Consider the following 17,623-nt stretch of genomic DNA (forward strand, 5'->3'; position numbering starts at 1 on the left):
GTTTACACATCGAGTATTTTTTATTTTCTCCTGTTATATATATGTGACTATATGTAAATTAAAAGTGCTTGACATATAGAACTCTTTTAAAATAGGATTATTTTTCAAAGGTTTAGTAATCATTAAAAGCAACCAATACATGCGTAGATAATTCTAATTACCTGGTTATAGTTTTGAATATATTAGTTGAATAATCACTTTCTTAACAAGATAACTTATATAGTAGTTTAGTTTCCAATTTTACATGCTGTCCATTTCATATAATTGTAACTGCAATATTTATTATTAATTATATTAACGACAAAAGAAACAGAATAAAGTACTTAAATAAAAAAATTATAAACGCAAGAACAGGCACATACAAACAAACAAATCGTATTGCCAATAATGAAATCCGTTAAATGTGTTGTCATTGGTGATGGTGGTGTCGGTAAGAGTTCTTTATTAATTTCATATACTACAAATACTTTCCCACAAGACTATGTTCCTACAGTATTTGACAATTATTCAACAACTGTCGCAATTAATGATACCGATTCAGGTGAAGATGAAAGTGACACTCAATTATTTAAATTAAATTTATGGGATACGGCTGGGCAGGAAGAGTATGACACTTTAAGACCATTGTCGTATCCTCAAACAGATATTTTTTTAATATGCTTTTCCGTTGAGGATCAAGCAGCTTTTAGTAACGCAAGAAGTAAATGGTATAATGAAGTTCTAGGTACAATTAATTTAAAGAACTCGGCTATTTATAAGGTTAAAAATAAGTATCCTATATTGTTAGTCGGTACCAAGTCCGATTTAAGAGAAAATGAAGCCACAAGGGAAGCTTTAGAAAAATCGAATTCTTCTTTTATAACGAAAGAAGAGATTGATGGCTTTATCAATGATACAAATATACTAGGATACGTTGAATGTTCAGCAGCAACACAAACTGGTGTGAGCAATGTATTTGAAACTGCAGTAAGGCATAATATATTAAAAGTACCAGGACTTGACGAATCACTAAATGGTGATCAATCTAGTAATGAAAATAAAAGTAGCATAAAAGATATAAATCCAACCAAAACTGAGCTAGATACTGTGATAGAAAGTTCACATGAAAATACATCCACAAAGTCGCAAAAGAGCGTAACGGAAAATATTCCAAATGATAGACAATATAAATCCTCTGAATTAGTCAAAAAAGAAAGTGAGGTAAAATCTAATAATAACGTAAGGAAAGATTCTAATGATAAGAAAGTAACTACTCCTAAAAGTAGCACTTACAAAAAAACAGTAGTAAAGAATAAAATCACTGCAAAGTTAAAGAAAGTGCCCACTACTAAACAGGCTCCAGATAAAAATAAAAACTGTATCATAGTATAAACAAAACACAACAATATTAAGAAAAATTGAATTTTTTTCATATGACAATTTTGGTAACATACTTATATCTTTGAAGATATAAGTATGTTAATTTCATGACAGACTCAAATATTTATATATATTTACAAAATAAAAATAAATTCCATGTAGCAGTATCCACAATTTTTTTTTAAAAGTATGAACAAACCGTATTATTCTTAGTCATAGTCATTCTTTTGAATGTCATTCTATTCTATAGCTGCCATACATAAGCTTTTCTCTCACCTAGACACTAAATGTATTTTTTTATATTTGTTTTTCTTCATATTTTTTCGCCGCTTTAATAGCGGTGAAAAATTTTTGCCATAACTGAAGAATTGAAAAACCTAATCTACCTCATCGCAACTCAAATATGCTATTAATACGTATATATATGAAAGTAAGCATCAATTAGTAAAACTACAAGCGGAATTTATTGATATATGGGATAGTCAAATTAAAGAATTTTAAATCAATAGCAGAAAACACCGGGATACCAATATACAATTATGGCTGAAGAGGAAACGAAAAAACAGTTGACCAAGAAGCAATTAAAAGCTTTAGAATCGAGAAAATCGAAAAAAGATAGAGAAAAAACAAAAGAACTGAAGAGATCAGTCGCTGACGAGCCTGCCCCAAGAACAAATGCTGATGGCGAACCAGCCAAGAAGAAGAGAAAAACACGTCGTGGCCATGGCGGCAAAGGTAAGAGTGGATCACAAAGTAAAAATAGATTTATCATTTTTGTTGGCAGTTTACCGAAGGACATCACAGCTACTGAATTACAGACACATTTCAAATCTAGTTCACCTGATTTCATCAGATTGAGAAGTGATAAAGGTATTGCATTTTTGGAATTTGACACCGAGAAGGATCTAAGTAACATTCAGAGAAGAATGGATGTTGCTTTATTACAGCATAGAACAACAATTAGAGATAAAACCATTAATGTTGAATTAACAGTTGGTGGCGGTGGTAACTCTAAGGATCGTCTTGAAAAATTACAAAAGAAAAATGAAAAACTTGATGTTGAAAGACAAGAAAGAGTACGTAAAATGATTAAAGATAGTGCGAAAAAAGCAGAATCTAAGAATACTAGTAATAATAATAATAGCAGTAGTAATGAAAATGCACCAAAGACTACTAATGGTATACATCCTGATAGATTAAAACTAATTAAATAAGGCAATACATATATGACTATAGTTGTATAAGTATATATATATATATTACTTTTTTATTAATGTTTAATAAGAAGAGGATCAAAAATAATAATAGTTTCCAACTTTTAATGTGTATGCAAGTGACACAAATTCAAGATTAAATAGTTACTATATAAAAGTGAAATAACAAGAACGGGGTTATACAGTGTGCAGGATATTAAACTCTATTGCCCCCTCCTCCTTGTTCGATGTGTATGCAGGTTATACTTTCGGAACATGCACTCTCACTTTTTATAGGATAACAACAACAGCTAAGAAAACTAAGGTAAAATAAAACTATGTATCCAACAGGGTCCTTCAACACACAACCTTCACCGGACCTCGTGCAAGTGAAAGATCTAATGATCTATATGTCTTTTAGAAACTTTCGAAATAAATAGAATCACTGTGGTTGCTCCTATACTGTAAACTCTTCCCATTTTAAATTTAAAGCAGACGCATCACAATATTAGCAGTCGCCCAATTGAGTAATTCGTCGTTGTTATAACTCCGTCTTTGTGTCGTGTTTTTTTTATTCTATTTTTATTTTAACACGCAAATCAAAAGTAAAATTAAAGCTTTTGAAACAATTAATGACTACTCCTCCTCCTTCAATGATATCTACATTAACAGTAATATCATATAATAATAGAAAAACAATAAAAAATGGTCATTCATTATTACTAAGTAGTGTCAACAAATTGTTTAATAATAGAAATTTGCAAATCGCGGACGATGTTTCCGAAATCTTCGTCTCCATAATACTTGCATTTCCCCACAGTTCTATTATCCATAAAATTGCAGTTTCCCTTTTTTCTCTCTCCTTGTCATTTAAGACGATGCCACTTTAATCATCCGGGCCTCTTCCGCAGGTGGTTGTGGCAATTGTTGCTATGCGATGCGCTATTGTGTACTTGTTTGATAAAAACGAGACAAATAGCCGAACAGATAACTAAATCATAGTGATTCACAATAATAAGAAGTCATTTACTATTGTGGTTGCATTACACACTATGGGAATAAACTTCCCTTAAAATAGCATTGTGTTCGTGACTTGTAAAAATAACTTCTTAACGAAACAATGCATAATAAACTAATATGTGTATCGCAGTATAATATACAGCTAATAACTACCATTAAAAAGTAGATAACAAATATATGATGTTCTATATAAAGGGTGCTTTAATTTTCTTTTTATCAAGAATCTATGTCCTATTTTTAATGATTTCGTTATATATTTGTATAATGTAACTGTTTGTTATAATGATATAGCAACCATATTAAACAATAGTAATAGTGACAGCAACAGCAACAGCAACAGCAACAGCAACAGCAACAATAATAATAATAATAATAATTTAAAAATAATTCACGATGTTCTTAGTAAGTGATGTTAATAATTCCAAGATTCCTGATATTTCGGCTCTTTCAATTTCTTCTATCTCTGATTACCATGTTTTTGATTTCCCAGGTAAAGACTTACAACGTGAACAAGTTATTGATTTAATCGATCAACAAGGTTTTATCCCCGATGACTTAATTGAACAGGAAGTTGATTGGTTTTATAATTCTCTGGGTATCGACGATTTGTTTTTTGCCAGGGAAACTCCCGAATTATTGTCAAGTATAATTCATTCATTATACGCATCAAAATTAGATTCTTTCACAAAATTGTCTTGCAAAACAAGCGATGGGAGTAATTTAACTCGACCAAATAAAAGTATAAGGGATTTATTTAAAATTAAAAATAAAATTTTGACAAAAGATAATCATGCAATATTTATGGAAACGAGCAATCTTCAGATAACAAGATCAAATGAAAGGTTGATTGGAAATTTAGAAAATAAGGCTTCATCACTAGACTCAACAATAGAAAACGCATATAATAAAAATACTTTAGGTTCATTTGGAAGTAATTCTCTAAATATTATTGGCGATGAAACAGAAAATGTGCCATATCATTTGGATGGTCAAATTGATGAATTATATTTAGATAATAATTCAAGTTTAGGAACAAGATCCGTTTCGTTTTGGACCCCACAAAGTGGTCTCAAATTAACATTTGTATATAATTGTAATTTTGATGGTACTACAGAAAAAAATATAACTTCAGAACAGTTACTAAATGGTGATATTGATTCTATCAGTGACAAAACAATGACACAAGTTTCATCATTAGAGACAAAAAATTATACGGTTATTTTAATCAAATTAGTTAAAGAAAGAGAAGGACCAGTCATTAAAACAGTCAATTCTTCAGAAAATAATGATGAAATTAGACTATTAATCGCATTTAAAAGATTTACAACAAAAAACTATTATGAAGCAATTTCAACATTATTTCACTATTATCGATTATCTCCTTCCAAGTTTTATTTGGAGACATTCAAACTATCTAATGATGTTAATAACAATAGTGACAATATTGTTATCTTCTCTATTTACTTAAACAGATCACAACAATTGGAGGATTTATCGTTAGGTAACAATATTGAATTGTCATTGAAACAAATTGAAAGAGAAGCTTCTTTATTATATGCAATTCCAAACAATTCATTTGATAAGCTTTACGAACAAAGATTATTTTCTCCTCAAGAAGCTGTCTACGCACACGTATCAGCAAATTTTATTAATCATTTTATCAACAGATTAGGCTCAGATTATCAATCACTAATTGCAGAGTTGAATGTCAAAGAAAGTAATATAATTTTATTAGAGTTAGTTGAAAATTTAAAGAGAAAATTAAGGACAGAAACGTTTACATTGCAGATGATTATTTCAAGTCTAGAAAAATATTATATGATTGTTTCAAAATTATACAAAACTTTTGCAGAAGTTCATTATCGTAGAGATGAGCAGTCCTTAAAGGAAACATTATCATTTCAAAGATTAGAGCGTTTAGAACCATTCAAAAACGATCAAGAATTTGAATCGTATTTGAATAAATTTATTCCAAATGATTCTCCAGCTCTATTAATCTTGAAAACTTTGAATATTTTTAATAAATCAATATTAAAGACAAACTTTTTTGTTACAAGAAAAGTTGCTTTATCATTTAGGTTGGATCCAAAACTAATTATGCCAGTATCTGAATATTCGGAAACTCCATATGGTATATTTTATGTCATCGGAAATACATTCAAAGGGTTCCATATCAGATTTAGAGAAATTTCTCGTGGTGGTATTCGAATTGTTACCTCCAAAAATGCAGATATTTACGAATCAAATACAAGAAATGTCATAGATGAAAACTACCAATTAGCCTTAACACAACAATGTAAAAACAAAGATATCCCAGAAGGTGGCTCAAAGGGAGTTATTCTATTATCACCAGGGTTAACTTCATCGGATCAAACATTTAACGCATTTTCTCAGTATGTCGATGCAATAATAGACATTTTAATTAAGGATCCATTAAAAGAAACTTACGTAGATTTACTAGGATATGAAGAAATATTATTTTTTGGTCCTGATGAAGGAACTGCAGGTTATGTCGATTGGGCAACTCAACATGCAAGGTTAAGAGGTTGCCCATGGTGGAAGTCTTTCTTAACTGGCAAATCAGCATCGCTTGGTGGTATCCCTCATGACGAATATGGTATGACTTCCCTAGGTGTTCGTGCGTATGTCAACGCATTGTACAGAACATTAAATTTGGAGAATACTACAATTAGAAAATTTCAAACTGGTGGACCAGATGGTGACTTAGGTTCAAATGAAATATTATTGTCTACCAATAATGAATTGTATGTCGCTATAGTCGATGGTTCAGGTGTGCTTTGTGATTCCAACGGTTTGGATTCTTTAGAATTAATCAAATTGGCTAATTCAAGAAGTACGGTATCAAATTATGATATGAAAAAATTGAGCAACATGGGATTCTTTGTTAGCGTCGATGACATGGATATAATGATCCCAAACAGTACCATAGTTGCGAATGGTACCACTTTCAGAAACACTTTCCATACTCAAATTTTTAAATTTGTTGATAAGATTGATTTATTCGTACCATGTGGTGGCAGACCAAACTCAATTAACTTAAATAATCTTCATTACTTTATTGATGACAAGACAAACAAGAGTAGAATTCCATATATAATTGAAGGCGCCAATCTTTTTATTAATAAGGCTGCTGAAATTGCACTTGATGCTCATGGTTGTCTTTTATTCAAAGATATGTCAGTTAACAAAGGTGGTGTAACATCTTCGTCATTAGAGGTGTTGGCGTCATTGTCCCTAAATGAAGAAGATTTTAGTCAACAATTTATTGGGAACAGTGATGAGAAATCACCATTATACAAAGGGTATATTTGTGAAGTTCAATCAAGAATTCAAGATAGTGCGGAGAAAGAGTTTAAATTACTATGGGATTTAAAGAGGAAAACAAATAAACCAACAGCAAAACTATCTGATTTAATTTCTCAAACAATTAATAAATTAAATGATGACTTGATTGACTCGAATGAGTTATGGATGAATGATATTAAACTTCGGGATTATTTATTATTTAAGAAAATCATACCTTCTCTGTTGACTGAAGTTGCAGGCGAAGCAGATATCTTAAAGAATATTCCAGTTCCATACCTTAAAGCATTATTATCAAGTTACTTATCGAGTTCGTTTGTGTACAAGTTTGGGGTAGAGGTAGATATTGGTAATTTCTTAGAGTACATAGGGATGTTGAAAAGGGAGGCTTTAGAAAGCAATTAATTTAATTTTAAATATTAAAAATAGTATTTTTAAAAGTATAAGTTACGTAAACCAAAAATAATCCAATCCACCTATATAGTGGTTGTACATAAATATTTATAAACATCTGGTATTTCTAAAAGCCCGTCTCGAATTACTGACGCTTAATATTTTGTACTTCGATTGCCTATCATAAATAATGTTCCCGATATTAAAAATGAAACTTATAAAAGTCATATGTTTTAATTGGAAATTAGGGCAAATCCGTAATTGCACTGATTGGTATATTAAATATGATAGTTGCTTAAACAAAAAGAATTCCAGATGGAAAAAGGGACAATACTGCATATAGCAATTAAAGGAAATGAGCTTAGAAAATATTCAGTTTTCTGAATTAGATGAGGCAATCAGAAGTCATTACGATCAAAAATGCGATGATAATGGAAAGCACAATAAAAATAAGCATGCTGAACTTCCAAACCAGGAATATTTAGAGACTAGTAGGTCTATCTATGAGACTAGTCACAGGTTGGAAAGTAACTTTGATAATTCAGAGTCTTGGGGAAATAATCCAAATTATTTTAATCAAGTGCTTTTATCAAAGTTGGCAGCATGTAAAATGTTAAATCATGGACATAGAGGTGAAGATATCGAAGTAATGGGAATACTAGTTGGCACAACGATTGAAAATAACATTGTAATACACGACACCTTTGAAATTCCTGTCGAAGGAACAGAAACTAGAGTTAATGCCCAGATGGAGTCCTATGAATATATGGTTCAATACGCGGAAGAAGTGATTGAAAACAATGAGAAACAAAGCACTATAGTGGGCTGGTACCACACGCACCCTGGATATGGATGTTGGTTAAGTAATGTTGATATACAAACACAAAAACTGAATCAAAGTTATCAAGATCCGTATGTTGCTGTCGTTCTCGACCCTCACAAGAGTTCCAAAGAAGGCATCATAGAACTTGGCGCTTTTCGCACAAAACCATCACCTTTGAACAAGACTATAGATACATTTTATGAATTACCAATAAAGATATTTGACTCTGAACTCAACTATTCTTTAGCTTATAACCATCTATCCTACAAATGTCCTCAAATTGACTTGAACCTAAGTTCAATTTTATATAGTCAGCTGCTTGAAAGTCTAAAACATAATATCTCTTTATCTAAATCTTCAAAATCAAAAACATTAAAGATTTCCCAGGACCAACTGAACAATATGAACAATGATAATATAAAGACTAATATGGCGATGTACCGAACCGTTAGTTCTACTTCTTTAACTAGCACTAATTCCGGCAGAAATACAAGCGATATCGATATGATTAGAAATGATATCGCAGATTCGGGAAGTATGACAAGCAGTATTAACCAATACAAAGAATTTGGATCGACAAGAAGTGATTCAGTTCATTGTTTAGCTAACGAAAGTATGTTTCACTCCTCAAATAATCCCTTTAAGGAATCATTATTAAGAGATGCGTCTTCTAACTTGGTTCCGAACACTTTATCTTTTGACATAGAATCTGAAGGAATCCACACAGGTAACCTTAAAAGAGAATTTGAACAGAAGAAGGACATGCTACTGGGTTTAAAATTACAAGAATATAGAAATCTAAAGTTGTATCATGATATATTTAGTTTATGAGCAATTATATAATGATATACCAGAACTGAAATGTTTTTGAGTGTTTGCAGAATTTTCACCATTACCTTTAAACTTATCTGGAGAATATGATATCGCCAATTGATCCGTTTCTATAGGATTTGACACAACCAAATTAATTCTTAAATCATTGTAGTCAGTTAAATGTTGTGTAAACTCAGGTCCAGGAAGTTCATCAATATTCCGAGACATAATTCCTCCAAATTCTATCATATCTTTTCCCCATTGGATGAGATTACCATTTAAACTTCCAAGAAGCATACCATTTTGACTACATATATTACCCTTCATTTTTTGATTATCGGTTGTAAAAGGTAGTCGAAGTTCGTTGATGATTGAACAGTTCATTCTGGTGTCTAAAATATCAATACTGTTTGAATTCCGTTTAATACTATAGAGATAGTGTTCATTTTCTGACATTAATATTTGATAGACACCATTACCTTCTTTCGATCTATATTTTATGTTTATTTGTTCACTACGAGTATCAATTAAGCCAATTTCATTTTTGTAAGTTCCAAAATGAAATACTGAACGAGTATTATCTAGAAATGGATATTCTGAGAAGCATGAAACTATAGATTTATGACTTGATTTCCCTATTATTCTGTTTGTTAGTCTTGATGTCCAAATTGGCTCTTTATAGGATGCATCATATAACGAAATTTTATTTTTTATTGAACCTGTTAGAAATTGTTTTTGCGAAATAAATTTAATGCTATATGCTGTTTCATATTTCTCGTTTTTATCATTGGTGACATTATAACTAAGTAATGGTTTAGTAGAAGTGCTGTCAAGTTCATCATTTAATGAATAAGCTTGAAGTGGTAAATCTTTGCTTGAAAGTAATATAATATTAGTGTCGGTATTATTAAATAATGAGTATTTTGGATTTACAGCGCTGCTTACAGTTGATGAAAATCTAAAAAATCTAGTAAATGGAACCATCTGTTGGTTAAAATGTTGATCACTAGAGTTCTCAGGAATAAGATATTGTCGAATTCCATAATCGCTATTAACAGCCACAATAGATGTGCCATCGGCAGCCCAATATAGGTCTTGACATATATTTGGCTTCCTTAATTTTGAGGCCTTTTCTGTATCAAGCTTAGGATCTGATAATTCAGGGTACTTATAATTTGAAGATCGAGTTGTATTTCTCCAAATTTCTTTTTCTTTATTCCATGTTGTTACCAAATTACTTCCCTCAAATATCGTCTTGGTAGAGCATTGTAATAAAATGTTATGAAATTGATCCATATCCAACCCCCTGTGAGCAACATTCTATTTTCAGCTTGGATTTATCATAAGTTTATTCAATTTAATCCAGTTTGTAAAGAAATTCATCTCATACTCATGAACTTTAAGCAGCTATATTTATTGTTCACTATTTATATTTTTTAAAAAAGTATGTAATTATTCAAAAAGGCATATAAATAATTTACATAATGAATATATATGATATTTGAGTACATAGACTGAATGTTTAATATAACAATAGAATAATATATTATATATAAATATATATCTTTTATAAATGTATTTTGTGATTGTATTTCAAACCAGATACTGTAATACGCAAAAGATTGAATAATCCAATGGATTAAATATAAGATGGCTATGGTATTAATGATGAATTGAATCAAAACCATTGAGTTATCAAAATATTTTACAATGAACATAGTCTAATGTAGAATACAATGAACATTGAAAACTGCTATATATAGTACAGACTTTAGTTTTCAGTTAATTAATTTTAATTAAAATTAAATGTTTGGTTAACATTGGAACCAAAGCCGAAAGTATTCTCGGATGTTTGTGGAGCCATGTTTTCATCAATAGCGTCGTCTTCTTCACCAAAGTAAGTTTCAATAATAGTGTATGCCTTTTCATAAATTTTATCATTCTCGTTTTGTTGACAGTTGAAGATTTTTTCCATGCCACCAGCTTTTTCTATGTAATCAGCATTTTCATTAATTGTAAGCCCACGAGCTTCTTTATCGGCTTCACCCATCTTCAAAATATTTTCTAATGCATCTAAAGTGACTTCAACGATTTTGTTGTCAGCAATTTCTAATAGATCACACAATGGCTTTATACAACCTTGAGCAACTAAATATCTAATTATTTCCGGTCTATGTAAACCACCAGAGGAGGCATTGGAGATTGCCCAACATGCTTCCTTTTTAGTTTTATAATCTGCCGTTTCCAATAACCTGATTAAGGATGGTAAAATATCAGCGTCTATTACGGATTGAATTTGATCAGTGTTACCAGCTGTGATATTTGAAATAGTCCAACAGGCTTCTTTTCTAATGGATTCCTTTGGAGAAGATAATAAGTGTCTTAAAGCTACGAGGACACCAGAATTGATGACAACTTGAGTTTGTAAATCAGTACCAGTAACAATGTTTCCTACCGCTCTTAAAGCAGGTGTTTGAACAAGAGTTGATTGATGGGTCAACAATTCAACCAATCTTTTTGGGATTCTTGCGTCAATAACAGCTTGGATAGCTTCGGAAGGACCATCAGATAAGTACGAGATAGCCCAGCAAGCATCGATCAAAGTCTCGGTATCCAAAGAGTATATTAGCTTTGCTAAAGTTGGCAAAGCCTTTGAGACAATAGTCCAATCTGGTTGCGGTTTCTTACCTCTACATAAATTGGATAAAGTCCAGGTAGCTGTTCTAATTAAAGACGTTTTGTTTGTGTTGAATAACCCTAAAATTGGATCCATAGCCCCGCTTTGTAGGACATGGTCTCTGTATTGTGTGGAATCACCTGCGACGTTACCCAAAGCCCAAATAGCTTGTTCTTGGACTTCAACGGTACCTGTGTACAACAGCTGAATGAACAATGGAACTGCACCAGCCTCGACTACTACTTGGGTTTGTGATGATGAACCGGATGCAATATTGGTTAAAGCCCAAGCTGCTTCCAATTGCAACATTTCCGGTTGATTTTCATTCATGAAGTTTATCAGAGTTGGCACGACACCAGATTGAATAACCAATTCGATTGGGGGATTATTTTCTCTTGATAATATTTGTCTAAATTTGACTGTTGCATTTAATTGTTCTTGCATGTCGTTTGACTGAATTTGTTTAATCATTTGTGGTAATTCGACTTGCAATTGATCGTAAAACTGTTTATCGGCAGCTGAAACGTCATCCTCATCTTCTGAATCAGAGGCATCGGCATGAGAAGCGCCTGCAGCGTTAAAGTTTCTTCTCTTCGCCAAAGCCTCATCTCTCTTGGCCTTTCTCAACTCGACCTGCTGTGTGTCTCTTCTACGACGCAATTCATCGGCAGAGAATCTACCTTTATTCTTGAAATTCGTACGCCTGTACTCTGGCACGAACTTATTAGTGGAATCTTCTTCGTTCATATCGAAAATCGTGTGTAGTATATGAGTTTCTATATCTCGCTAAATGTAGCTTATTTACTCCAATAACAATAGTAAGAGACTAAGAGACAAGCAAACACGATGTAAAACGATAAATACGCATATACATACATATACACATGTACTCTATTTCTTAAATGTATCTTTCAAAAATATTGTAATAAATAATAAGTTTATAATCTTACTGAACCATGCATGTAATTTATTCAATGTTTAGTGTATATATTGCGAAAAGCTCTTAATCGTGTAACGGAACAAAAAAATATGATCACACATGATATTCAATAATCAAATCTCATCATTGACCATCACACAAAATGAATGAGCTCGTCATTGTTGATCACGCGAACGCTCAGAGAAAGCTGCAGGCGCAGAAAGAAAATTTTTTTCCGTTTTATTCTCGTTTTGGCGGGTGGGGGCAGTTAGGCGGGAAACGCACCGGATGCGTGAAGAAATAGAGAAAGACATAAATTGTCACGTGCATATCACGTGATTGTCACGTGATATGCACGTGCTGAGGTTATGCACAACGACACAAGAAGGCACATTGTGTCACAGAGGGGTGCGTGCCACCAGTATAGCACAATAGATTATCGAATACGCTAAGTGGTTTGTTAAACTATATACATACATAGGCGTATAAATGGTGACAGGGGTCTCCTGCAGCTCAATTTTTGTGGGCACGTTACAGGCGTGTTTTTTGTGAGCAGTGACCTCGAAACTTACTTTCTGGGGACTTAGCAATGATTAATAACTTTTAAATTGATGGCGAGAAAAAAGATCAGAGAGGAATTGTCGAGGCTTCAGTAAAGTGGCTTGACGTTGTAGGTCACCTACAACAGTAACATGACTGCACCGGCAACAGCACCACCAACGGCGCCTAATTCTAGATTGTTTACTGGACGGGCTGTAGCGCAGCCTGCGTTGGAGGAGGAACGAGCAGCAGCCGCAGAGGAACCGGAAGCAGCCGTGGAACTGGTGAAAGAAACCCAACTGTTGTACATAGAACTCATCTCATTGGCAGTGTAGGAGGCATGTACCGAAAAAAACGAGGACATTTTAGAGTCTAATGAAGCTGCTGAGACAGAAGCGACAGAAACAGAGGATTGTAAAGAAGCAGAATTCTCGGCAGCAGCAACCATGGATGTGATGGCGGCAATAATAATAGAAGATTGACTGAATTTCATTTTTTATGGATATTTAGTTTATATGACCAGGTTCAAAGGCTGTATGTCCTGGTACTACTTGGCTTATGATGATACAATTGTAGTATATTAAAATCGGCAAAGAAAAATTTAACTGGTAGACCTATCCGCTATTTATATACATTTTCAGATTGCCAAACTCTTGACATTTTGGCACCCTGTCTTAGCCCATTCGAGCAAGAGCCAGTTTGTCTTATTTCAGGCATTTGCAAGCGATAAACAGTCGAAACCCTCTCGAGAACTGTTAGGTTAGTGAATTCCAGAATATTGCTAGTGAAACAATAGCAAATACGCCCATTAAACGCTTAAATGGATAGTAATTGCACCCAAATTTTAAACGAATACCTTTAATGTCAAAAATACTACCCACATATAAAGACAGATGTCTTGGTCCTGTCAAGTCTTCGCCTAGATTTTTAAATCTCATATTGTTGCACGTCATTACCCATCTACAAACATTAATTGTCAATCAGGCTCCCAATTACTTGTAGCCCCATACTTGGGAATTAAAAGTAGTAAACACGTACCCTCTCACCCACGCCTGCTAAGATATATGTCAAGATCTACTATGTCAAGCAATTCAATAGACATCAAGAGTGAACTTGAAAAGTTAGGGCCATCTTATGCATTCAAATACATTACCAAAATATGTACCTATTTGGAGCTACTGTCAGCTACCGGTTGTCAAACTAGAGCTACTTGAAACGATACGACACGTTACATCGCCGCGGTCTGGTAGGAGCAGATATGGCCATAAATTTGAAAGGTGCAGAGGTTTCAAATTATACATGGTGTATAATTTACAATCATACGTTACTCTGTGGAGCCTAACCCCCCTCTCTCAAAAGCCATAGTTTCTTGAGTAACCGATGGCGTTGCTAGAAGTAAATCTAACCTCTCAGTATGCAATGACTGTTAAGGCGCAAGATAAAAACACCTTCGGGGTTCAAGATATTTGCAAACTGCACCCCGTAATAAAAAAAGATATACAAAATACAGACCATGTTAAATATATCCATCAACAACTCAAAGGTGGATTGTAAGAACAAATCCTGTCTGGATAATGATTAACAACCAACTATCGCTCAAACTAATATCATCTAGAATTCAGAATATATGATGTAACACTAAATCAAGATTCTCCCTCTTTCTAATAAATGGTTCTTGATAATTTTATTGGGTTTATTAGAATATAAAATTATAAAAAGTACTTCTATGTTGATTAATTATTATAATTAAATTACGGTTTATAAAAAAGTATAAGAACTGTTATTATTAATTAATGTAAAAATTTTGGTTGTCACAAATTGAGACGTATGTTTTCTTGAACTTAAATAAAAGTTTCCTTGAAGACCGGAAATGTCCAATATTTAAAGAATTTAAGTATTCGTTGTTTTTTATCTCATAAAAACTAGGTAAATGTATCTATACATTTGGTTGGTTCACAGTAGTTCCACCTGATGCTGCCCTATGGGCTGCATTGGCAGCGTCTATGCCAGTGTTCTTCTCTTGAATAAAAGCATCATTGGATGAAGCGCCGGTTGAGAATGTGTGTTGATCAGCAGTTGTCACAGGTACATTGTTGCCAACTTGATTAGTTGCAACACCGTCTTCGGCTACTCTTTGTTCCGTACCTGCCTGTGGGACGCCAGCACCTGTCTCATAAGCGTACGTTTTCTCAATTGGTTCCGATAAGGTCAGAGCACTAGAACGATGGACCTTTGAATTCATAGAAGAACCAGTTTTAAATAATCCTGCTCCTCCGTAGTTTCTACCAACAGGAACAACAATATTGACGATTACTAGAATTAAGCTAATAATAAACAAAACAGCGGCCAAACCAGCAAAGGCGACGGATGTCTTAATAGAGTTACAGGCACGGCCGCTACTTTGATTACCGTATTGACCTGTAAATTCATTGTAAGTGCCACCTGACATTCCATAATCACCCATAGATCCATAATTAGGATTGTACGTAGACGATTGTTTATTGCTACAGCCATTCTTACCAACTGAATCGGCAATTACTATGAAAGCAGAAATCCATAAGCCTGCCATTATGAATTCTCCAATCAATAGTAGCCCTGCCATAACTAAACCAGGAGTCACCAATGAGCCTATGATAACGGCAAGCAAAATAAAAAACCGAGATAACACCAACAGCCAACCCGTAGTTAATTTTTTACTTCCATGGAATCCAAACTCATGAATTGCGAATGATAAAAGTGACATTACAATAACAGATGCAGCAAATTCGCAGAGTCTCAACCCAGTCAAGGGAAGAGTTCTCGTTACAAAGCTCGATACCATTGTTGTTTTAAATACTCTCACGTAATCAATGATTATTTTTATTGAACTCAAGTAAAATTTCTTGTCTCACACAAATGTCCCAGACTTCGAAATATTCTTATTGTAAAAGTTGTCAAAAAAATAATAAAGGCAGTACACTTACATTTCTATAATTGGGACTTTTATTATATTTCGATACAGAATTGTAACCTCTATTTATATCATTTAATGTCAGACCACAAATTAATCAATTACGCTGTTTATTGGATTCAGTTCTTCTATTAAATTCCATGATCCCTAAATTAAGGTAATAACTATATCATCTATAAAACCAACAATAATCCGATTTTTTCAATTATAATTGACACTATGATGGGATTTTATCCTTAGTTGATTACAGCTAATAACATAAACCTCAATTGACAATTTCTTTTATTTATTTAATATATTTATCCTGTCATACTTACCGATAACTTTTCACATAGTGATGGATATAGCCGTGTTGAAAATTAGGCTCGGAAGAACCTTACATATGGTAAATATCATTAATTGAAAAAAGGAATGAATAATAATTATTTTACTGTTGGGGTTACAATGTAATATTGTTTTATTGTTGAGGTTACAATATAATGTTACTTTAATTCATTATATAATAAATTTAATGATAAATATTATTCATGCTAGGCGAATATTTGTCGATAATGGTCTTGAACGGCCTTCTCTTTCCAATGGAGGGACATTCTTCTCGACACTTTTTGAGAGTGGAATTGATCCCATAAGACCTTTACTTTCTGCAAGAGTAGCGTTTCTGATATATTGAGGATCCTCTTGATAATACTCATCAATGATTGGGTGCAGTAAAATTGTTTGTTTTTTAATTGTCAATGTACTATTTGTAGGCACTGCAGTCCAATCGCCTCTCTCAAAAGTTAATGGCTCAGAGGCAACCATAATAACATCTTGATTTCTATCTAACCTTTCCATCCTGTATTCTCCAGGGGAAACCTCTACGAAACTTGATCCACAACTGAAATGTAAGGAAGCTGCTTCATCAACTTTTGATGTAATATATCGTGAAACAACGACAGTTGAGCCATCCGTAACGGCAAAATTTAATAAAGATGGTTCAACCTTTATTTCATCCGTATTCATAATTTTTGTCCAATCTTTTATATATTCTATAGTCTTCAACAATGCTTGTCTTAATATAGTATGACCAAATTGACCTTCTTTATCTTTTGGATTGGCTCCTAATTTTTCTAATGTATCTAGAAACAGTGCAAAAGCACATTCTGAGTCGGTACTACCTTGTAGAAAATTTAAATAATCATCATCAATATGATTTAATAATTTCCTTTTAATTTTTTGGAAATTAGATATTCCACCATTATGCATAAAACATAAATTGTGATAAGTGAATGGATGACAATTTGTCTCTGATAAAACACCATATGTAGAAGCACGGACATGAGCAAATATTAAGTCTGATTTTGTTTTTTCTGCTAATGTGGACAAATTTTGATTATTCCAAGCTGGAGTAATAGCTTTAAAAATGCATGGTCCATCTTTGTCTAATTCTACATCTAATGGATAATATGCAACACCAAAACCGTCCCCATTCATGGGACGCCTTCTATCTAAACGTAATCGACTGTCGTATGACTGATTTATAATTGAATGAGCTGGCCTCGTAAGTAGATGGGATAGCCGTATTGGTTCCTTCCCTTTAAAGATCAAAAATCTACACATCTTATATTTACTA

The 17,623-nt window shown here is 33.0% G+C and overlaps 8 protein-coding genes across 8 annotated transcripts; 4 read left to right on the top strand and 4 right to left on the bottom strand.

Moving 5' to 3' along the window:
- Nucleotides 1-387: 387 nt before the first annotated feature.
- Nucleotides 388-1,371, top strand: RHO5 (Rho family GTPase RHO5; the record flags this gene model as incomplete). Its single annotated transcript, XM_003686100.1, has 1 exon — nt 388-1,371. One exon carries the CDS (start codon nt 388-390, stop codon nt 1,369-1,371), a length of 984 nt encoding a protein of 327 aa, XP_003686148.1.
- Nucleotides 1,372-1,898: 527 nt separating this feature from the next.
- NOP6 (Nop6p) lies at nt 1,899-2,573 on the top strand (the record flags this gene model as incomplete). Its single annotated transcript, XM_003686101.1, has 1 exon — nt 1,899-2,573. The coding sequence occupies one exon, from the start codon at nt 1,899-1,901 to the stop codon at nt 2,571-2,573; it is 675 nt and encodes a 224-aa protein (XP_003686149.1).
- A 1,392-nt stretch (nt 2,574-3,965) lies between these two features.
- On the top strand, nt 3,966-7,301 carry GDH2 (glutamate dehydrogenase (NAD(+)); the record flags this gene model as incomplete). The annotated part of the gene is made up of 1 exon (XM_003686102.1): nt 3,966-7,301. The coding sequence occupies one exon, from the start codon at nt 3,966-3,968 to the stop codon at nt 7,299-7,301; it is 3,336 nt and encodes a 1,111-aa protein (XP_003686150.1).
- Nucleotides 7,302-7,644: 343 nt separating this feature from the next.
- Nucleotides 7,645-8,943, top strand: RRI1 (COP9 signalosome catalytic subunit RRI1; the record flags this gene model as incomplete). Its single annotated transcript, XM_003686103.1, has 1 exon — nt 7,645-8,943. The coding sequence occupies one exon, from the start codon at nt 7,645-7,647 to the stop codon at nt 8,941-8,943; it is 1,299 nt and encodes a 432-aa protein (XP_003686151.1).
- Nucleotides 8,938-10,221, bottom strand: SWT21 (Swt21p; the record flags this gene model as incomplete). The annotated part of the gene is made up of 1 exon (XM_003686104.1): nt 8,938-10,221. The coding sequence occupies one exon, from the start codon at nt 10,219-10,221 to the stop codon at nt 8,938-8,940; it is 1,284 nt and encodes a 427-aa protein (XP_003686152.1).
- A 496-nt stretch (nt 10,222-10,717) lies between these two features.
- SRP1 (karyopherin alpha) lies at nt 10,718-12,349 on the bottom strand (the record flags this gene model as incomplete). The annotated part of the gene is made up of 1 exon (XM_003686105.1): nt 10,718-12,349. The coding sequence occupies one exon, from the start codon at nt 12,347-12,349 to the stop codon at nt 10,718-10,720; it is 1,632 nt and encodes a 543-aa protein (XP_003686153.1).
- Nucleotides 12,350-14,997: 2,648 nt separating this feature from the next.
- TPHA0F02390 (uncharacterized protein) lies at nt 14,998-15,882 on the bottom strand (the record flags this gene model as incomplete). Its single annotated transcript, XM_003686106.1, has 1 exon — nt 14,998-15,882. One exon carries the CDS (start codon nt 15,880-15,882, stop codon nt 14,998-15,000), a length of 885 nt encoding a protein of 294 aa, XP_003686154.1.
- Nucleotides 15,883-16,536: 654 nt separating this feature from the next.
- Nucleotides 16,537-17,610, bottom strand: DUG3 (glutamine amidotransferase subunit DUG3; the record flags this gene model as incomplete). Its single annotated transcript, XM_003686107.1, has 1 exon — nt 16,537-17,610. The coding sequence occupies one exon, from the start codon at nt 17,608-17,610 to the stop codon at nt 16,537-16,539; it is 1,074 nt and encodes a 357-aa protein (XP_003686155.1).
- Between the last annotated feature and the right edge of the window lie 13 nt (nt 17,611-17,623).

This window comes from Tetrapisispora phaffii, chromosome 6 (genome assembly GCF_000236905.1).
Source record: "Tetrapisispora phaffii CBS 4417 chromosome 6, complete genome".
Classification (NCBI taxonomy): domain Eukaryota; kingdom Fungi; phylum Ascomycota; class Saccharomycetes; order Saccharomycetales; family Saccharomycetaceae; genus Tetrapisispora; species Tetrapisispora phaffii.